At 43.5% G+C, this 22890-nt stretch overlaps 1 protein-coding gene across 4 annotated transcripts in view; it reads left to right on the forward strand.

The window, feature by feature from the left end:
* KANK1 (KN motif and ankyrin repeat domains 1) overlaps window positions 1-22890 on the forward strand; it is a 95200-nt gene that overhangs the window by 44242 nt on the left and 28068 nt on the right. For 3 of the 4 annotated variants that reach the window (XM_035565848.2, XM_035565852.2, XM_035565854.2), the window contains exon 1: window positions 22157-22409. Coding sequence is in view for 1 of the 4 variants with exons in the window: in XM_050716492.1 (XP_050572449.1) it covers window positions 300-336 (37 nt within the window). In the remaining 3 variants the exon portion in view is untranslated. Of the gene's footprint in view, window positions 1-219; window positions 337-22156; window positions 22410-22890 lie in introns of those variants that run through there. The other variant, XM_050716492.1, reaches the window with a different exon arrangement.

The raw sequence follows: 22890 nt of genomic DNA on the forward strand, positions 1-22890 counted from the left end.
GCTGGTCCTCCTTGTGAGCTGTCAGAGACAGCTTCAAATGAAATGGTAGCTCAGGGTTGTGTGATAGCTGGGGCTTACTAAGAGAAATACAATGTGAGTGACTGCTGTGGTGAAATTTGTACAGAAGGTGAGACTTTAACACTCGAAAATGTCTGCTGCTTAATGCACTTAACTTCTAAAACTGCACGTTTTTAACTGCCTTTTTCTCATTTGTTTCAGGTTGCATGTCTGGTTGGACTTGATGCATGACATTTGCATGACAGCTAACAACCTTGCTCTGGATGTGTCACTGAGCAGACATGGCCTACCCAGCAAATACTAACGGCAGTGCTGCAGGTAACTAATTGGGAATGCTTTTCCCACTTTGGATCATTACATTTTCTGGATTGCCTTTTCCTTACATTGTGAAAGCAGCAGAAGGGGGAAGCGGCAGCAGTCAAAACTAAACACTGAAAACTAATTTCCTGGTTGATCAGAGTCTGTCCCTCCTACCCCATGTCCCTATCCACCCAATAATCTTTTAAATATTTAAAATGTGGAAATTTGTGAAGGTGTAAGGGATGGCATCTCAGTCTGTCAGCATGAAGCACCGTCCACTTCCATGGACCTACACAGGCTTAAACCAGGCTCAGAGAGGCCTGGGGGTGTACTGCAAGAGGTTGTCTGGTTGTTATCTTGTGCCTGTAGCTGCTTTGTGAGATTAACCAGTTCTTTTGCATTGCAGCCTGTCCTGATCACCCCTATGGGTTTGGCTAATTTTAATTTACTCTATTGGTTCTAAGCAAGCAATGTCAAGAGGAGTTTTTCATTATTTCAAGAGGCTCCTGAGATGTCTGTTTTGGTTTGGTGATACGCTCTGGAGCAGATTGGTTGGCATGTTCAAAGGTTGCTGAGAAGGCCTGGTAGGTCAGGAAGGGGCAGAGACTGCAGAATGACTGATAAAAGTGCGGCAGTGGTGTTCCTCTTGCAGTTGTGTCAATATTTTCCTGTTCTCCTGATCGCTACACAAACATAACTTTAGCCCACTAAAGCCCAGGCTTCTACCGGGGGATTATATGGAAAATTTCAAGTGCATGGCAGGAGCCTGTGGGTGCTTTTTTGAGACCTCTTAATGTAGGTATGGTGGGAAATGAATTTATCAATACAGGCTGGGGTGGCTGGGATCAATCTGAACATCCTGAAGAAGAACGTTAACTACCTCTTTTGTTATGCATATATACAAAAACTTCAGCTTTTTTATTGCTAAGGTTCATGTTCAAGTGATATTCACTGGATCACGACATGTACATGTTAAGAATTGGCTTATCTGGAACATTTTAGCACCGGCCTCGTTAGCGAGTATGTTTTGTCATGGAAACTAATCCTAAATTATTGGATATGTTCACTATAGAATTTTTATAATTAGTGCAAGAGAGTAAAGTATTTTGGGTGTGGGAAATTAGAAATATGGAGTCTCATTATCTGCAATTTATGCAAAACAAGGAATCTTTTTTTAAAGACTAGTGGGAGTTATATGAAAACATTGAAGTTACCATTATCTATTGATGATTCAAGACTGAATTTACCAATGCTACTAAGTCCTGAAAAAGGATGTTTTCCTTCTCCTTCCTCCCTTACCATTCCATACTTTTATATAATTAGAGGTAACATTCTCTAAAAAAAAAAATCTATTCTTTTGTAATCTTTTTGAGAAGGGAGACTTCAAAATGTCTGTTGTGTGACTTACCCGTACCTGTTTATTTCTTAACCCCCCCCCCCCAATTTGCCTTTTTTTTAGTAGTATGCTTTTAACTTAAGTCATGCAGAACAATTTCCTCTGCTTAGAAGGAAGGAAAAATTGTGCATGAACTGTTACTGATTGGTTTATAAATTTCCCCCCACCCTGCAGCAGAACTGTCTATTGGAAAAGTTTATAGATGATATTTAAGTACAAAAAAGCTAAATGTTTGTACAGGGGATGTGTTAATGCAAGATGAAGTTTTAGTTTCAGGATTGTTATGCAAACAAGTCTTCTTGCAGGATAGAAGTTGTTTGCTCCCTTAATCGCAGAAAGACGCTATAATGAATTGCAAGTATTTAATTCAAAACGAAATTGGACAACATTTTGCAGAGGCTGTCAGGACTTGTTGGCTTTACAAACCCTTCAGGCCAGCGTTCTAACATGCAGCTATGTGTGCAGCTATGTACGCCTGCGTCTCCAAATCCTTAGCATTTCATAATGGACAAACTATTGGGCTGCAAGTACGTGTGATTTGTTATCCTGCTGAGCTGTCTGGGAGAGTATGCCTTTGGACGAGCAGGAGCTGATTTGGGCGTTGGAGGTATTGAAGCAAGCTGCTTAATTGCATGGAGCTCTAAGAGTGGAAAGACAAACTTCTGGGGTGGTGTTTTCTGCACCAGCTGAATCAATCAGCAACAGGAAAAAGAACTAGAAAGACTTGTTACAGACTACTAAGCTGCGTATGTTACTTGAATATTTTGGCAAGTTTGACCACATGTTCAGCTGCGTTCGAGTATGAGGTGACTAAGGAACAGTGGTTTGCTTTGGTTAACTCGAGAATGTGAGTACCTGCACTGTTAAATGATTATGCCTCTCTGACATTTCGGTAAATTTTTTTACATTATACAAGCCTAAATGGACTACTGCTGCTGCAGATAAAATCTAAAGAGGAATGCTTGAATTTGGAAATTGTTTGCAGGAAGGGATCAAGCTATTTTGCATTTGTATAGAGGACTTTTTAAAGGATGTTTCTTGGAAGTACATTTGCTGTAAATATTTTCAGGGAGCATGCATGTGAGATAAGCTACAAAGCAAGTAATGACTTTGTCATGAAAGCAGTGATGATAATTTTCATTGCTTCTTGCATGTTTCAGTGAAGATGTACTTTAAATGTGGCTAATAAATAACGTAGACTGTGATTTAGACTTCATTGCTGTTTGTCAATAGTTTTGCTTTCTGCTGAATTATGAACTTAGTTTTATCACTCTGTTCCTGATTTCACTGCATAGACATCTTGTAGTGAACACTATTTCTTTCAGCTGCAAGCATGTTTGTTTCGTGTCTTTGCATTTTGGCAAATATTTTAGAGATTTGGTTCTGATGTTGGGAGTAGGCTCTCTCAAATTTTTCCTGTCTCCTTGGAAAAAAGTTTAGGTCTCTCTAACACAGGTGATAAATTGGCACTTACAGAAAAAAAAAAAAAAAAGTTGCTTCATTTTATTGATTATGTGCTGAGTAGTCACAATTGTTTGCTGCTTTGAGTCAGCCCCAGTGTCTCAGTCCAGTAAACTCAGGTTGTAGCAGTGCAGTAGAAGTCCAGAGCCTGCCATGCACTCATACAGGGAGCTGCAGCAGGAGCTGGGAAATACCCCATGTCTGTGAGGAGCTGTTGGGAGGCTGGCCTTGTTTTGGTACATAATATAAATTAATTTCTCTTTGCACAGGACAAAAAAAAAAAAAAGATTATTTTTCAAAATAACATTAGTGTCTTCATTAACTGCTGGGTGAAACTTCCAGTAATTGTTAGCTTCTGTGCTTGCTAGGACTGATGCATAAATCATCTATCTAATGAGGCTGTGCAAATGTTTTTGTAAGTGGTATCTGCAGATCTGCAGAAAGGCCCCCCAGTCAGCTATGAAAAGCACGGTGAACCACCTGTCTGAAACTTACCTGGCAGTTTGCAAATAACGCTGGCTGGATTTTAATTTTTTTCACTAATACTTGATTTGCTGAAACTTTGTTTTCAAAACATTTTCTGAAAGGCACTGAATGGTGTGAAATTCCAGTGCAATTCCATTTACTCTGCTGTAGCAAACAAGGAAGTGGCAAAACAAACATAGGAAACTGATTTACAATGATAAAGATTAAAAACCTTATTTGTTTCTAACCGTAATGAAAACATCTGTTTTATTTGACTTCCCTAAGCACCTCATGCTCTGTATCCCGAGCTTGCAGAATTGTCAGTCATCTCTCTAACAAGAACATAAAAAAAAAAGTTTTTTTTATGGAAGAAAAGCTTTTCCAGTTTTCTTCGGTAGGATGGGCTGCAGGGGTCAGTATAACAAGGCTGTTGCACAAACCCTTTCTTTAGTTTGCTGTAAAGCAGATGCATACTGTTTCCTGAACGAGGCATCTGATGTCTTCCTCATCCTTTCTCTTTTCTCCCTTTCCTCTCTGCTTTCCCCCTCACATTTTTTTCAGGATTTGGGTTTGTTTTCATGCCTTCCTATCCCACTTTGTACATACTTTTGCTCACAAGAGCGTACTCCTCCTCACACAGATTCATTTGAACTGTATGTTTAACTTGCCTATATTCTTTACCTCCTCCAGATTGGCACACAGTTCCCAAAGCTGTTGGCATCACAGCAGCTCACCATCACTGTCATTGTTCTCTTCGCATCCATAAAGCAAGGAATTGCTGCCGTCTCCTTCTTCCCTGCAGCAGCCAGTGTGTGGGCACCAAGTGCCTGTGGACAGGAGCTCCAGAGGTGGAGTCCAGCTTCCTGGCTGAGATGTGACCTCTAGCAGGCTCTGGTGGCCACGGCCAATACAGAGAACAGCCGGGACTGTGAGGCTGCAGGAGATTTGGTGGTGGACATAAACCATTTGTGAGCGTTAGTCTCACTGCTGGAGCCTGTTGTCCCTCTGATTATTTTAAATATGGACAGTTACTCTGTAGAACATATATTTGCTGAGAGTAAATGCTTTTATCATACTCATCCTCTGCATTAATTTGTAAGAATTCTTACCAAACCTTTCTAGACACATTTGTAGTTACAGATCTGTTTGAGTTGGAGTCTCTTCTATAATTTGATTTTCCTGATGCAAATAATCTTTGGCAACGTGCATGGAGTTTTTGCATGTTCCCAGCCTCATGAGCTGAAGTGTACCCTGAAGAAGATAGTGCCACGCACCAAAACTTTACCTGTGCTACTAATTTTAGCTGAATATCCACTGCTTTTCATTGACCCTCAGTTAATAAATGGAAATTTACAGCAGTGAGCTACAGAAGGAGCTACTGGAAGTGTTGATTGCTAAGTCAGCCTGACACAGCTTTTAGTTGGTAATTTGGTTGGGTCAGGACTGTGATGAGAGTCTGCTTAACCTGGAGCTTGCTGCCCTACCATGCTCCCTACTCCAGAGCTACATCTGTTCCCCATCAGAGCTAACAGGGACACATGCACGTGGAAGGTGTGCTTTGGTAGCCGGTGGGACATGTGCCATTGAGAAAGCCTGCTGGATAGCCACGTAGCCTTGTGCTTTCTGCATGGGCAGATGGCGTGTGGGGCTGTCGCTGCTGCATTGCCCCTGCCTCGCCTAGTGAGTCACCCTGGTGGTGCCCAGAATTTAAAAACAAGCGAGGGTGGGACCTTGAAATCTGTGGGGTGAAGGGTGAGTGAGCCTCCAGTGATTTCACATCAGCTTTATCATAAAGCGTATCAAAATTTCCATCGGTATGCTGCAGTACGCTCACCGATGCCAGATCTGCCTTAAGGACAGATGGCTGGAGATGCATCACACGATCTTACAGCCAGTGCCAACTTTCTACTTGAATTAATAATTGTTTCTTCTGCAGCTGCTAGTTGATACCTGTAATCCAAGGTTGCAGTGCTGCCACAACAGAATGGTTGAAAATAACACTGACTTGCATTTGCACAACCTAGAGGCTTTTATCAGACCGTAGAGGAGCAGGGATCATATACCTTCTTTTCCATGGGACTTGGTGCTCGAAGAATGCCCTTCAGGCCTGATCTTGGAGTCTGATGGAATGGACAAGGGCAGGAAGAAGTTTGAAAGGGCAGAGTAAAACAGTGTGGTTAGGAGCCGAGGGTGTAGCAGTCTTGCTAAGGTACCCTCTGGGTAGTCCAGTTCTTAGAAATGGCAATTGGATGTGGTGGCAAGCAGATGGCCCAAGACACAAGGCCAAGTGAAGATGGTGATGCCTTGCAGAAGGACAAAGCATGATGAGAAACAGAAAGGATTTAATAGGTATGTCTTGTGTGCAGAGATAACTGCAGTTCTTGTAGTAACGTCTGTCTTGTTCTGGATTATCTGCTGCAGCTTCCTAAGAGTTTCTGGCATCTCACTTAGACAGAAGACTGTTTTCATTCATCTCTGATGCAGGCTTGCTCATGGAGCAATGCACACTTTCCTAGTGCCTGAGCTCCTGAGATGTACTTGCGTCGGCTGTACCTGGACCTTCTCATGTGGCCTGCTTCTGCTGCCTGTGGAAATGTGTGCTGTCTGCACCCCTAGAGGCAAAAAGGGGTGCTGATCTTTCATTTTAAAGCCAAGGCTCTAGGGCCTAAACAGGTCTGCCTAGCTGTTTGTAGTACCCTGTAATCTCACTAAATTGGTGGAGATTAACAGTTGCCACCTGCTCTAGGTGACCCTGCCTGAGCAGGGGGGTTGGACTAGATGACCTCCAGAGGTCTCTTCCAACTCCAGCCATTCAGCAATAGAAGCCCTTAGGTCTTGCGATGAAGGTCACCACTTTGCACTGATCTAGTGGCTGTCTGGTGGGAGGCGTGCATGCAGAGGAGCAGCCCATGGGGCTTGGGTGAGGGCCAAGCACCAGTACTGGGGCAGGAGTGTGTCACAGGAAAAACCCAAGAATAAACTTTCTAGCCTTGAAAAATTATTCTCTCTCCATCCTCATCCTTCCCTCCCCTCAATTCTCAAGGTACATAAAAGTGCACAACTCAGCAAATCACCCTATGGCCATTTTACCTACAAGAGTATATCTTGTCTTCAAAACTGTTCTGCGGTATTTTCCACTTCCATCCCAGATTCTCCTGTAGAAAGCACTTTGGGAACAATGTGTATGAAACTTAAGAGTACCTGGTGTCCCTGGGGAAGGGAGGGGATTTTGTAGCCTTTAAAAGCGTACGGTCCTCCAGGGAAATGGCTTGGATGGAAGTAGCTTGATTACAGCTGGTTGTCTTCTGTGAATGCCTGTGTTTAGACATGTTCCTTGCAGAAGAGTTGCTGCTGGAGGAGAAGTCCTTGGGGAGCTTCTTGCAGTGGCCAGCTCGCTCCTCCCCCTTTTTGTGCCATTTGTAAGGCTTTGGGTTGGAGATAACAGAAAGGCAGCCCTTCCTGTATCATGTTTTCACAGCAGGCCTAGGGGCTGAGGGAGTGCTCAGGCTGCCCACGTTGGTATCCTGCTCTGTCTCCATTTCCTTCCTCTGGAAACACAACTCCCTGTTGGCAGCGTGCGGATTCCTGCCAGGGTGTCCCTGGGTGACCAGCTCTGAGCTGACACAACGAAGTGTGCCTGTGACCCTCCTCCCCTTTCTTCCTTCAATTCCCTCTGATTTCATCCAGAAATTGCACTTACCATATTGATTGAATCCAATGGTTGACTTTCAGCGTCAGATGCACCTTGCAGCACATGAGGTTTAGCAGATCCACCATGCACAAAGAGGGCTCTCCCCCTCCCATGTCTCTATCTTTTTAAAAATTCTTCATGGCGTATGCTCAGTTGTGTTAGTCTCCTGAGGTTTTTTCTTCACCTGATTCTTCACACAGATGTTGACAACAAAACCAAGTGCTCAGATGTGCAGAGGTAGCTGTGTGTGATCCCATTGTCCTCCTTCATCCTCTCAGTCCATCCTTCTCCACTCACCTCCTTCCCTACTTCCTTGTAGAAGCTGTAATGTGACCCTTGCCCCCTCTCACAGCCCTTCCCTTTTCTTGCTTGACTTCTCCTCCCTAGTTATCTCATAATGTAATACATGTTTTATATAATTAAGTCTTCTGGTTTTTCATTTATGCATTCGTAGATATTTTTTCTACATGACAATATTTTTGCTTTCCTTCAACATATCGGTCCTGTCTGTGATACTCCGTATTGCCCTTCAGTACTTGTTTGAAAGTGGGAGCAGGAGGACAAGGGAGAGGGAGGGTGTGGATACTGTTTCTAATAGCTTGATTTGAAGGTTTGGTCAGATTAGGGTGAGGATCAAATTAACTGATAATTGGGAACAGATTGTTCTCCCTATGTAAAGCAGACATTGCTGGTCTAGAGCAGTCATTTTTTGCTGAGGGGCATGTTTGTTGATGTACTTCTAGCCCCTTTCCTGCCATCTCTACACAAAACCAACCCCTCTGCCTGGAGCACCACTGTGTGGGTTGCAGAAGATTTAATAATAAAAGCAAAGTGCACTTGTGCAACTTTGCTGCTGTTACTGGAATTTCAGGTCTAATCCTAGCAAACAGGCCAAATTTTAAGGTCTCATGTATGCTACTTGACAAATCTAAAATGTGCAGCTTAAAAAAAAAATACAAGTACAATAACATGCATGGTTGTGGTTAGAAAAGTAGACTGACATTTGCATGTGATAAAAGCACAAAGACTAGATCAGAGAAATCATGTTTTAAGGGATTATGAGGATTTATATATTTTTTTTAACTTCAAGAAGTCCTTGGCTAAGCCTTTTCTCCCTTTCCTTTCCATTTTTCCAGAAGAAGAAATTGTGATTAACTTTAGATGGGTATGTTTTTCTGTTTAAAGTGTAAATTAGAATCACTCATTTCTGCTCCTGTCTTCTGTTTTGCTTCATGGAGACAGACGGTTGTTACATAGCTTTTAAGCTTACCAGTACTTGATTGTGCTCATGAGGCTGTGCATCCACTGCATCGCTCTTTAGACTTTCACCATTCTCTCTTGCCATCATTAGTTACAGTTCTTTTCACTTCCTTTGCTCTCAGACAAGCGCGTCTGCCATCTAGGATGCTCCTCCTTTCCTTTTTGCTCCCTGACTACCACCACCCCCCACAGGTATGCACTGCCTTTAAAGATCAGAGCCTTCACTCTCAACCTGTCTTGAGTGCTGTGGAAAACACAGTTAACAATTCTAGGAAAATTACTCTTCCTTTGCAAAGTTGTAGAGATACCAAGACTCAAGTGGCATGTCCATGGCTCAGCCAGACCGCCTCAGGCCATATCCTTGTAGAGCAGGACACCAGGAGCAGTGGAGACCACTGTTCATCAGCTTACATGGTATGTTAATAAGAGATGTGTAGTCTTGTCCATGGGTCCTCATTATTTATATTGTGGCACATGCTTTTTCTCCCACATTTTGTGTGGCTTTTTTCCCTGTCCCAGCCTTTTGTATAATCAGTATGTTATTGTGGGTAGAAGTGCAGTATTTCTGGATTAACAATTGTTACTGTAAACCCATGGTGTTTTATTGTGGAGTATTGATCCAAGAGGAAAGCAAAGAGATCCCCAAAACCAGGTTGTGTCATCTCTCTGACAAAGCTGTGAATTCCTTCCTTCACCTCCTGCTTCTGCTCAGCCGAGGGAGCTGGGGGTAACACTGTAGGACTGGGACACTTTCCATGCTGGCAGAATCGGACACTTGACCCTGAATGACTCAGTCTGCTGTTTTCACAGTGCACCTGGAGACAATAGCTAGGCTGACACCTGCATTTGAGTTTGCAACAGGCAGAGGTTCACTTTGCATCTCTGGGGCATGAGAGTACACGTATTTCAGGATTTGAGGATGCATTTCTTTCTTTTATATCCATGATTTTTTATTTTCTGTTGTGTTCATGTTCAATGTATCATTCACTTTCATCTCTGCAAAACAGTAAAGCAAAACTGATGTGTACAGCCCTGCTGGGATTTGCAAGCTGACTTGCTAGCTCACTCAGTTCTAACCTAAATAACAACAAGTATGTGTAATCACATCTGTATCAAAAAAAAAAAAAAAAAAAAAAAAAAAAAGATTTGTTTCCCATAAACTTTTCCAATCAGTCATATTAGGACACGAGTAGAGGTCACTGGGCTTGCATTGTGACCTGTGAAAAATCAAGTAGCTGAAATTCTTTCTTAGTTATGTTAAACCAGGTGGACATTTAATGATTATGTGAAGCAAATGTTTCGGCTGCATCCTCTCTCTGGTTAGATGCTAACTACTGAGGGAACTTTGTAGTTTGCATAGCCTTTCATGGAGGTTTTGAGCAATGAGTAGTCACTGGGTCAGATTAATCATCCATAGCTTTGTCTCCATGCACTTGACCAGTAGATCTCCTTGTAGCACATCAGCTGCAGTCTAGAATTTTGAATCCAGTTACTGAATACCTCCAGCCACCCTGCAAAAACAGATTTGACACTGACCCATCTTAGAAGCGGGCCCCCTTTTAGACTCCCAACTCGGGAAATCTCCAAGTTGTGAGTTTCTGTAAACTGAGACAAGGAATGTTGCTGTATGTTTGTTTTATTCGTATGCCCTTCCAGTGGCATCTGCTAGGGAGGAGAGGGTGGGTAGGACAGATGGGTCATGGGTCTGACCTCTGGCCATAGCCACTTAGCTTTGAACTGTTCAATGGAAACTAGCTGACAAAGTCTGCCAAAACCAACCAACCAACCAAAAACAAACAAACCCACCAACAACAATTAAACAAATAGAAACAAACAAACAAAAATATATATCCCTCCGCAAAATGCGAAAGCTGTGGTTTTGGGGTATGAACGTAAACCTGGCAGTATGGGGCCACGCTAAGCTCTGGGCACCATCCCTGCCCTTAGCCCCGGCCATTGTGTTGGGGCAGGTTACTTCATTCCTTCCATGCAGAGCTACTTCAATGCTGAGGAAGTGGCCTCTTGGAGGCAAGTGTTTCAAGGGCTCTGTTTCTACCATGTCCTTTGTCTTTCCCAGATCCATTATGCCTTCTCTGCCTTTTGTTTTCAAACAGGGTGTGAAATAACCTGCTTTTTAGATAAGAATTTACCAGCTGGATGGCTGCCTGTACACCAAATCTTGCATTTGTTCTGTTGCAGACCACGTCAGGTTTTTTGGTCACTGGGGAGCTGTGCTCTGACCTCAGTTTTGTTTCTACTGTAAACAGTAGCTGAATGAGTTTATTTGGCACCATAATGGTCTCAAAGGCCAAGAGAATAAATACGCGTGTGCTCTTTTGCCTTCAGGCTTATTGGGGCCAACCCAGACATGTGCCTCCATGTTTGACTTGCTGGACTAGGGACAAAATGCTGATACACGTTCTGGGTTCTTGCTTGCATTTATGGCAGGTCTTTCTCAGCCTGAACTTTGAGGAGAGTCCTCTGATGGTGCGTGCCTTGATGCAGGGCTCTTTCAGATGTCAAGCCCTCTAAACCACAGAGTAACAATAAACACATGGTGCATGTGGAGACAGCTGCTAAAATTTGTTCTTCCTGAACAGGATATCTCTGTCTTTTCTTTTTTCTTTCTTTTTCTTTTTTTTTTCCTTTCTTTTTTTTATTATTATTATTTTTTTTTTTAAGAAAAATGAAATCATTAAATGTTTTTCTTTTTTCTTCTCTGTTTCAGCAAAAACATTTTGGCTATACGTTCTGTCCTCATAGTTTTATCTTGGATGTCACGTTTTTTCCCAGCGGAAAACTAGATATGTATTTTCCTGTTCTTCCTGTACCGGTGTGAAGAACCTGCTGATCAAACTAAGGAGGCCACCAGTAACACTGATGTCTGCTGTGCACCATGGTTACTTGCTGTGAGGGGCTTTTGTTTCTCTCAACAGAAAGCACGGGTTGAGTTTCAGCTACCCTAGAATTTTTCTGTCCTGTACAAGAAACTTCAAAGCATGGCTGGAAAATGTTCCCAAGGAGTTGTTTATGCAGACCTGCTTTATCTGTGGATGGGGTAGTTAGAGCAGCAACCAAAATAAACCAGATTCACGTAAAATTCAGCATCTCTTTGATCCGTAGGTGTAACAAGATGGCCAAATCTAGAGCCCCTCTTTGGACTGACTGTCCTTTGGAGCTCTTATAGTACACGCATGAATGCCTTACAATGCAAGGAAATGAACGTAAAATTATGTAGAAAGGAGTGCCCAGTTCTCGTGAGACCACACCTGGGACACTGTGTTCAGCTGTGGGGCTCCCAGCACAAGAAGGACCTGGACCTGTTGGAGTGAGTCTAGAAGAGGGTCACAAAGATGATCAAAGGGCTGGAGCACCTCTCCTGTGAAGACAGGCTGGGGGAGTTGGGGTGGTTCAGCCTGGAGAAGAGAAGGCTTCAGGATGACCTTACAGTGGCCTTCCAGTGCCTAAAGGGGGCTACAGGAAAGCTGGGGAGGGACTCTTTGTCAGAAAGAGTAGCGACAGGACAAGGGGTAAATTAGTATACTAAACTAAAAGAGGGTAGGTTTAGATTAGATGTAAGGAAGAAATTCTTCACTCAGAGGGTGGTGAGGCACTGGCACAGGTTGCCCAGAGAAGCTGTGGATGCCCCATCCCTGCAACTGTTCAAGGCCAGGCTGGATGGGGTTTTGAGCAACCTGATCTGGTGGGAGGTGTCCCTGCCCAGGGCAGGGGGCTAGAAGCAGGTGGTCTTTAAGGTCTCTTCCACCCCAAACCATTCTGTGATTCTGCAGTGCCCAAAGGCTAACATCTGACAGTATTAAATACTACTTTGCTTCATATTAAATACCACTGAAGCCACTAGACATGTCTCTAAAATTTCCATGGCTAAAAGTCTTCAGGAGATACTTTTGTTGGAAGTCTGTGCCATTTTAGCCGAAGGCACTGTGGAGGACTCTGACCTCTCCTGTCACTTCAGTGCAAGATCCCACTTCTGTCTCAATCAAGCAAAGCTCTTTCAGTCGGCGGTGATCTTGGAAATTATTTCAGCAATTCATGCCATTATTTCATTTATTTATTTTTTATTGTTCTTGGGAATCTGGATGGAAGGTGTAGTAACACCTCATTTCCTTTAGCCCCATGGAGTCTTAGGACTGTTATAGTTGTTAAATTAATCTCTCCCATTGCCTGTTTACTTTTGGAGTCCTTGTTTGGCTATAGTACAGCAACTGTTAATGTAAGCAGAGGTGCAGGGATATTGAGCTGAGGCCTTTGAGAGTCTTTTTATGATGCTGAGAAGTGATTTTATTTTTATTTTTTTTTTTGCATCTGGAGTTCTAGTTCTCTTTCCTCGAGTTATACTTCATGTTCCACGGAAACGAGAACATTGCATATTGAAAAGTCAAATATTTGTGCATTATTTCAAAAGTGCTTGTACTAGCATAAAAGATCTCATGTACTTTGACCATGTTTCAGAGAAGAGAAGATTGTTTGTGCAACTTTATCAAGTTTTTATTTTTATCCCTCAAGTTATAAATTGGATTTGAGAGGAGTAAACAAAAACAGATTGAATTTAACAGGCAGATTTGCAGGCAGTGCTAGTTACAACAGATGTAATTGTTCTGGCCAAATTACATCAATGAACCTTTCTGTGCTCCCTGTGCACCCGTGGGAGTGAGGAACAAGGGGGGCAAGGGGCGAAGGGCTTGGGGAGAGAGAGTGGGTAGGAGAGAAGTCACCTGAACTTTTAATTCCCTCTTGGGGATTAAATCTGGCCTCATCTGAGGAAAATATCCTTTTTTTTTTCTTCCCCAGTGTACAGTTTGGTATGGTTCCATTTGTCCTTCTGACCATTTCATGCACTTAACCCCTGAGAGGAGCAGCAGCAGCCTGAGGCACTGAGCACCATCTGAAATGACGTGAAGGAAAACACTGGCGCTGAGCTGCGCTGGCAGCAGGCGGGCTAGGATTTTGTCAGGAAATTCCAAATGAGTATAAATAAATTCTCTGTAGCAACCTCCGGGCTCACTGCCTGCTGATGTGTCAGGAGTATGCATTCCCTTTAAGGCAAAGGAAAGTGTGCTTCAGACTTAATTTCCTGAAAAATTAAACACTGCAACATTCAACAATTGCTTCTCAGCGGATCAGTAAGCGAAACCCTCACACAGAGGAGGAGAGGTGAGGTGTGAGAGACCGGCTCCCGACTGCTCACAGTGTGGGTAATTGGGGAAAAAGCTGGGGGGGGGGGGGGGGGGGGGGGGGTGGCAGCTGGGGAGAGGAGGCACATATGGGTTGTACAGCTGAAACCCAGCCCTGGTTGGTTTTTTAGTATATTAAGCAATGCACGTCTTTCACTTTGGGTGCTCTTTAGTTTTCTTTTCTAACTGCAGTGTTTGCTCCGTTCTCTCCCAGGAGCATTCTGCTAGGCTGCTGTCTGAAGGGAGAGCACACTTAGGTCTGGTTTGATGCACCTCTGCCAGCCCCTTGGTTTTTGTTGGTACATAGGAAAGAGCCTTTCTTCAACAAATGCAGATCTTCTAGTTGGAGGTCTGCATTCTGTGCATTCAAGTGGATGGAGTGCTGTGCCTATTTACTTTTAAGTGGAAGAAAGTTAGCTGTTGCTCCTAAAGTTGCTTGTTTTCATTATTGTTCATAGACTTTCAACTCTAAGCCAGTGCTTTTAGTTACTTAAAATGTGCATAAAAATCACTTCTAATACTGATGTTTTCCTCATTTTCTCCAATTATCACTTTTTTAACTTTTTGAATAAAACTAGTTCATTGGTCTGAACTATTTTAAGTGTGGAGAAAAAACTCGTAGTGTTCTTGGAATATTCAAATCACTCATGCTTTTGAAGTTCAAAAAGCAGCATATGTCTTATCTCACACAAGGAATCAGTACTAGATTAATATAAAAGGGGGTAGGAGGGAACAATTCCCGGTATTTGAAATATAATTCTGATTATGCAGCATAAAGTATTTTCCTCATGGAGGTTAAGCATGTGACAAAATAAAGTCCTTTCAGGACTCCTAAATACAAATGTTTGTAGAATCATTCTTGTAGAAGACAATTCTTCCATTTTTTCCCACCCTTTGTACAGCTGTGATATCAAGCTGAAACTGTCAATCAGTTTTAAGATACCATGGCAGGCTTATATCTGAGGAGTCAAGGTTCTTTCCTGATGGTTACTCCTATTACAATAGCCCTATGTATCTGTTCTCTGCTCCTCACCTTTCAGAGATTTATAGGCACAGAAAGGCAATGACATTATAAATCTAAATATTTTAGTTCTGCGATTCAGTTCTCATAGCTAGTACAGCCTTTGCTTGAGCTGCAGCACGTAACACTGATGCAGTGTTGCACTAAGAGATGTCTTCAGGCATAGACAGGTCTGTCTAGCATCCAACATTGCTATGGGGAGTGCGGATGTGATTGGGATAACTGGTGAAGGAAGGGAAAAATGCGGAAGTTTGCTCCTCTTCTGCTTTGCAAGCACTCGGGGGGGGGGGGGGGGGGTCGTTGTGAAGCCCATCCTGTATTCGTGCCTCAGTCTTCATCATCCTTTCTTCTAGAGTGATTTTACTGGTGATGAGGAAGTGGTATTTAGTAACATGGGGTAACATACTGTCAGAAAAGTGGGGCAGGTAGTGATGCCACATTGTCAAGAGTTGGCAAGGGATGTAGGGGATCTTTGGCGTTTCTCCTATGCAGCAAAGTACAGCATGCTGTTTTACCTCATATTCCTCAGCACCACCAGCTGAACCAGTCAGTTAGCCTGGATTTACTGGGATGTTTTGTCAGAAAGGAGGGTTATGGTGCTCTGACACTGAGTGCTCTCCTCCTGTGGTCAGCAGACACATTATAAGGCTTTCTACTATGCTGTAGGGAGCATGTGAATGGTATTTACTGTTTGCCTTAAATTACATCATTTTGCTAGTCAGTCTGATTTGGAAAGCATCTTTTAAGTGAACAGTTTTCATTTGTCACAAATGTGCCCAGAGCCAGTAACTGTGCACATACTAGAGAGTGAATGAAATCAATGCTTTGGGGAAAGACGAGGGGCCGTTCTCAAGCAGACAAATAGTGCAAGATGAAAAATATGTACATGAAATCAGGCGCTTGGAAAGCACAGATTTGTACCATTTTGGGTTTGCCTTGAAAGCATCTGGTTTTCAAAACCAAGTAAATGGGATTGAGATGCACCTAGTTTCAAGCCAAGAAGGAAAGGATGACTGTTAACTCATTTCATTGTTCTTATCAGGGACACTCAAGAGGCTCGCTAACTTTCCTGTGAGGAAATGAGAGTCCTTCTGGGGAGAGCATTTCTTTTTGTGGCTGAGCCATCTAAATCCCCACCAGTGGTTTGCTTTCAGTGTAAGGCAAGCTCTTTTTTCCCACAACAGGTGGGCTGAGGTGGCATTGGAGGAGGAGGACTAGGAAAATGCAGCAGTGCAGCACAACCAAGGATGCGGCCTGCTGCTTGTCGCTGTACAGTGGACCAGCTGGTTGCACTCAGAGCCACAGTGCACCCACAAACCAACCTGTGCCACTGCAGTTCACCCTAGTGGACACTGTTTTTAGGGTAGTTTCTACCCAGAAGTGGCAATGCTGTTCACAGCAGCAGCAGCAGCCTCTGCCACGGTTTCTGCTCAGCCCTTCCGCACTGCTGGTGGGGCAGTGTGTAAGAAGCTAGCAGCTATATTCCTTCCCCTTCCCACCCATGCCCTGCTTCCTTGCCAGCCTTAGCTTGATTTCCCCTGGGATCTGTGAGTCAGAAGCTGGGATGGGAGCAAAAACAGACTAGCCTCTTAGTTTTGCGTTTTCATGGCAAGCGGCCTTGAGGTGATACATGTACGAGATGTTCCTGCCACAGGGCTGCCAGAATTAGAGCTGTTCCCAGAAAGTGACAGTGGATGAAAAGGAGACTTATTATAGAGCTCAAATAAGAGAGTTGTCAAGAAAATAAAGCAGATTTTGTGAATTTTGATAAGGGGCCACATTATAGTCAATCACTTTTTTTTTTCAGGAATAGATTTTTTACAAATAAGGTCAGTCCTTTATTCAGGGTTAATTAATTTGCATTACTTATATCCTGTATTTTATATTTTAAATGAGATTCTGTTTGACCTGCAAATTTTTAGTTCAGGAATTCTCCAAGGAAAAGGTTTGGACACTAAAAAAACTGGAGGGAGGGAGGGAGGGAGGTTTTGAAAGGTGGCTTTTGCTGCCAGCTTGCAGAAATAACTGTTGGTTATGGTTACATGCTGTCCAGATATATACTCTGTAGGTAACTGTTTTTTACCATGTGAAAGAAAACGTATAACCATGTTTTAAAAAAAAGTCATGTGACCTTAAAATGCCTGTCCGAAGATCAAAAAGGCTATTGACAATATTCACAGCCTTTGCATAGAAGGCTGCTGAGCATTCTGAGCATTTTCTATGTTACACCAAAACACCCCGTTTTTCATAGCCATGAACAGTAGTCCGCAACAAATAGCAAATGTGCAGCAAAGGGAGAAAAGTAAGAAAAGCCAGTGTCCTCAATGAGCTTAAGAAATGGTTTGTGGTTTGGGAATTGAATCTTGAGCCCGTGGCAGTGGGACATCCAGGCTAGTGCATCCATCTGATCACTGGTGGTAGCAAGGTGAGAGCTGGCTCATTGTTTTTACTATCACACTATGCAATCAACATTTTATTATGTTTTTATTACAATAATCTTTGTATAACGCTAAGCAACTAACATTTTTCAGGCTCAGAGGAACTTAACCTCTTGAGAGAGACTTTTCTCACTGGGTTGATCTAAAGCCCAGTCAAGTAAATGGAAAGACTTCAGATGTTTTTAACAGCCTTTGCATTGTGTTTGTGATTTCTTTTGTTTTTTGGTGGGTTTTGTTTGTTTGTTTGCTCTATTGCCATAATGGTCCGTTTCTTCTAGGAAGAGTATGGCATTAAGACAGCAGTTCAGTTCTTAAATCACGCTTTTTTACCACTGTTCTGTGGTAACAGTGACATCATAGCCAGTCTTTGCTTTCACAGTGTAAACAGAACACTGCAGACATCTGTATGAACCATCTTTCTTCAACACTGCTGCTGCTAATATTCATTTCCATTGGTGATGTCCTTAATTCACTTCTCTGAGGCTTGCTGCTACAGACACCTGAGCTGTAGTCTACACACCTGGAGAGAAAAGCCTCTTTATTAGACAGCATTGTAGTTTCAGCCTTTTTCTTTCCATTGCCAGGGAAGTTGCTACCCTCATTTTTTGATCACAAACCTCAATCCTAAGTACTGAGTATTTAGATGTCAGACTTAAAAGTCAACACACAGTTGGGGTAGTGACTCGTAAATTGAAAGTAAACTTAAAATTGATATTTTACCATTTCTCTGCACCTCATTTTTCTTTGAGAATAAATTTGCAGCAAGCACTTTTACAAGGGAGATCCATATCTTTAGTAAAGCATGCAGTAAATGGAGTTCCTCTGTACAAGGAGAATCCTTCGCACCTGTAACTGCAGGGTTGGTGTCAGCGTCTGTTATCCCTCATCAAGCAGTTTCCTGGTTTGACTGTCCTTTTGGGGCATGTGCAGTCACCTCAGGCAGTCTGTGCTCCACATCTATGGCATGCTTCGCAGCAACACAGTATGTTTTAGCTGCAAAGTGAAAAATAAAACACCTAATGCTCCTGCTGTGCCTTAGGAAAACTATAGGAACAAATTCCTATCTCTGTAGGTACACACACACACACCAGTTCTTGAAATAATAGTAATAAAAAAAAAATCTGATACTTTGATTTTATGTGTCCTGTCCCGCTCCCCCCCCCGTGAAAATACTGAAGAGCTAGGTTGAATTGTTGTAGAGCTAGTAATTTCATGACAAAAGAAACCTGTTATAATGGGTGTGCTGCAAGGCTAATGTCTATTCTCTGAGTGTTTTGGTTTTTTTTTAACTTTAATTGAAATACCAACACCTGAAAAGGAAAAAGAAAGGATGTTTGTTAATTCTACAGTTTCCTTTTAAACAAATGCTCAGTGTTATGTGTCTTGGTTCTTTTCAGAAGTCAGGACTGATATTCATCTATGTCTGCTAAAGACCAGAGAGAGAAATGAATAAAAGTAGTATTGGGAGGTGGAGGGGGGGGGGGGGGGGAGGGAGGGCAGGGGGGGAAGGCCTCCACTCTTTTTCTGTTGCAGTAAAGAATCAAAAAGGAACTTTTTTTTTTTTTCCATCTTCTCTTTTCCTGCTCCAGATAACCTTTAATACTGAAGCTAACACATAAAAAATACTGCATCTATTCCATTTACAACAGCTATTGCTTTTTTCTTTTTCTTCTGCAGCATTCTTTATGAATTGGCTTATGCCATAACTCTGGAAGGAGACTCTGTTATTCATAATGTTACTTCAATGGAGAAGACTTCTTTAATAGCAGTCAGATCCAAGATAAAAATGCCTTAGAGCAGATATCATAACCAGATGGGGAGAGAAGGCTTTAGATGTGATGTCTGTATTTTTTAAGGTGCCTTAGCCTTTTCAGAAATACATTTTCAGTTGCTTCTCTTTGCTCTTTCTGTGCCTTCCAAGGTGGCTTTACAATAAAGCTTTCCTAGCCTGCAGAACCAAAACTCTGCATCTGCCCTCATTTTTTATTCCCCACTCTTCTCTCTCCCCAAAAGTCTTCAAGCACATCAACTAAAGGTCCTGTTTTTTTCCAGTTCTCCTGGTCTGGGAGCAGGCATGATTAGTGTGGACTTGGGTAGGGCTGACTCAATACTTTACTATACTGATGCTCTTGTGTAGTGCATTGGATAGGATATAACTTTATGGAAGTTGGCAAGACTGGAATGTTTGGACAGAGCCAGTCCCAGCAGTGCAGGAGACAAGAACAGAAGAGTGCATTTTTAAAATGTTGCTTGTGTCCTGTCCATGATTATCATGCAGTAGGGAGAGGAAAATGAACTCTTGCATACTTCTGGAGAAATGCATTAATAATGACAGTAACACAGTGAGGCCTCTGTGCTTTATGAAGTATCTTACTTCACAGGTACTTGCCTAAAAGCATAATGTCTTATTGCAATTAAAGACATTTCAGAAGAAAATGGCAATGTCTGCAACATTTTCACAGACAAAAGTGTGTGTGTGTCTTCACATACTTTTTCAGTGTAACGCAACGATGTGATTAAAATTTGCCTGAGGTACTACAGAGACTGGGGAACAGTCCTTCTAATTATAGCAGTGTCTCTGCTCAGCTGGCTAAGGATGAGACAAGAAGCCTAACAAGAGCATTTGGCCTGTCCGGCATTTGCTGTTGTACTTTTATGTGTTTTGGGATGAATGGGATAGGAATCTCTTGCTCACTTGAGGTCTCTAAGCATGAGACAAGCTTGCCATTCCTCCTGAAGAGCATATAGGTACAGCCTTCTCTGAGATTCATCTCTGAGGTACTTGCTTGTATAGCACTTGGTACTCACCTAGCAAGGTCAGAGGGTAAAGGCATCCGTGGTTCATCCAGGACCTAAGGACTGAAAGGAAAAAGGTCTGCACTCAGATCTTTCTCTTATCAGACACTTATCAGGTGTTTGCTCCTTTCCTTTTCATTATATATATATTTTTTCCTTTAAAAGCAACAAAACCACTTTTATTGCCTGAAAACAGCCATCCATTTTGCTTTGTTCCCATGCTTAACAGGCACACCCATTTTGGCCCTTTCTCTGAGACAGCAAAATGCACAAAGGCTTGGCGCAGCTCCTGCGTGCTGCATTGTTGTTGTTGTTGTTGTCAGATTGCATGCCCGACCCTTGTTTGTCTTAACGCACCAAGAAATGTCTCCAAAGATCAACTCGTAATACTGGGATTGTGTTGGTGGAGTGTTCATTGTGTTGTTTTAAGGAGAAGTAATATGCAAACTCAGCTCCACAGACAGCCTCGTGCTTGTGGAGTGGCAGATATGAACTGTGTCCTCTTACTGCTGCCAGCTTAAGCTGAGGACCAAGTGGATTTATTTCATTGTGAAGACACTTAACTGCCTGCAGGTGTTGTGGACAGGTTTAGCGAAGGATTCGGTGTCACTGTGGTTTTTTGATTATTTATTTTTGATGGGTTTTTGTTGAGCAATCTCAATACTATTCCATGAAGGACAAAAAAATTATCTGAGATTCCAGTTTGGCTCTTATGACTTAACATGCAATTTGCATGTCTTTTTAGAGGTTTTATGAATATTTTTTCCATAGATGCATTAATTCTTAAGTCCTGGGACTTTCCAAAGAGCCCGTTTCTCCCTCCCCCATCCAACACTTATGCATTGTGCCCAGGGACAGCTTACAGGAGCTGCCTGACTACACCGGTGTAGTGATGGGAGAATCAGGGATGTCGCTGGATAGGAAGACAAGAACCGAGACAAGCAGAGGAAAGGGACTGGGAAGAAAGAGAGAACAGGTAAAGTTAGTATGATGGAGCTTGAATTTACATGGGCTGGGTGAAGTGCCTAGCAACAAGCCCAGGATGAGGGATGGGAGTATAACCAGATTTGGGGTTAGAATTGGTGGAACAGGTGTGTGGACATGAATGGAGAAAATGGATGAGAAGCTCAAAGTGCGGGAGAAAGGTAGAAAAAGCCCAGGAAAATACAGGCAATGGGAGAGTGGGGGCAAAGCTTAGTGTGCAGGGGGAGGGGGAAGGGTGATTAGCCTAGGGCCAGGAGCTGTGGGCTGTGGAGAATTGTTTGTCAGTGGAGAATGTGGAGAACAGAGCCAGGATGAGAATCTGGGAACCGACAACTGAATCCAGGGAGGAAGCGCAACTTGGAGGTTGCTCTGTCTCATTCCCTCCTGCCGGTGGGAGTTCTGGAGGCTTTTTCCCTGCCCAACCTTGAGGCAGTCCTGCTGTAAGGGGCTGTGTGTGCTTATGTGCTTGGAGTATGTGTGCATACATGTATTTTTGCTTCCACTTTGGTATTTAGGTGGCTATTTTGGGTGCATCTATAAGTAAATACCACAGCATACGGACAGACTGGCTGTCCAGCATAAACATGTGGTCTGGGTGGGTTGTTTGTGTCTGTTGGAGGCTCTGTCCACATGCTGCCGTTTGCAAGACCGAGATACCGATGTGTTCAGGTCAGCCCCACTTGTGTCGCTGTCGTGGTGCCTGCCTGACTCCGGTCTCCATCCCATTCCCAACTGGGGAAGGTAGGCTTCCCCCGAGCAGCATCCTGCTTCCGTCTCCTCCTTGGGGGTGTCCCCTGCTAGCCAAAAGCATAAAAGATCGCCATGAAAGCAGTTACACTGTCTGTAGACAAAGCTTTTCTTAAGCATGCCAAGGAAACTGGAAAAACAGGAGCCTGTTTTTTTTTTTTTTTTTTTTTTTTCCCTCCCAAACCTTTTCAGTGCAACATTAAGTCACTTCCTGTAGTTGCAGCGAGCAGAGGTTGTTGGCTTTTTTTTTTTTTTTTTTTTTTTTTTTTCCCTCTCCCCTCCGGAGGCTTATATTCCTTTAAGAGGACGCGACTTCCCAAACCCAGCTATTTAAAAACAAAACCCACAGCTAAATTCACTGTCGGACACAGCTGCCTGCAGCACGCCCTGCCCGGCCCGGCCCGGGGGGATCGGACACGCGTGGGGCCGGTGTGGCCGCGCTGAAAAATCACGGCGACAGAGACGGAGCCGGGGGCGCTGGTGGCGGCCGGAGGGTCCCGCAGCGGGGGCGTGCAGTGCAGGCACCGCGTCCTGCGCCTTTAAGCCGTTAACCTTTCCCTGCCCGCGGAGATAAGCCGGCGTGGAGCTGGGAAAGGCGCTGCTGCTCTTCCATCCTGGTCTGGGACCAGACACCGCGGTGAGAGCACAGCCCCTGAAATCACCGTGTCCTGCCCGGCCACCTTCGCGCTAATGGGGGATTTCTTCTTTTATTTTATTTATTTTATTTTTTTCCTTATGGGGTAAAGAATGAGCGAGTCGGGAGGCAGGCTGTGGTGGAAGGGGAGCTTGTTGGTGATACATGCAGCCAGGACAGCGAGGAGCCTTACCAGAGGCCTAGCTATACGTGGCTGGAAAATTTGCAGCGTGGGGGCAGAGGCATGTAGCTAATTCAGGTAACCGGAAAGCGGTCTTTTATTATTCCTCCAGCGCCTCTCCTAACTCCCAGCAGTTGTTTTTCTTTTTCTCAAGTGGGGCAGGAGAAGCGGGTTGTGTAGCAGCACCGTGTATAAATACGCTGCCCACAGAAGCCCGGCAGACCTGGTGAAGTTGTATTTAGATTTCTGTGGGGACGGATGAGTCCTGTGTCCGGAGGGCGGGCGAGTTTTCCTGACCGCGAG

The sequence above is a fragment of the Cygnus atratus genome, chromosome Z (assembly GCF_013377495.2).
Source record: "Cygnus atratus isolate AKBS03 ecotype Queensland, Australia chromosome Z, CAtr_DNAZoo_HiC_assembly, whole genome shotgun sequence".
Lineage (NCBI taxonomy): Eukaryota > Metazoa > Chordata > Aves > Anseriformes > Anatidae > Cygnus > Cygnus atratus.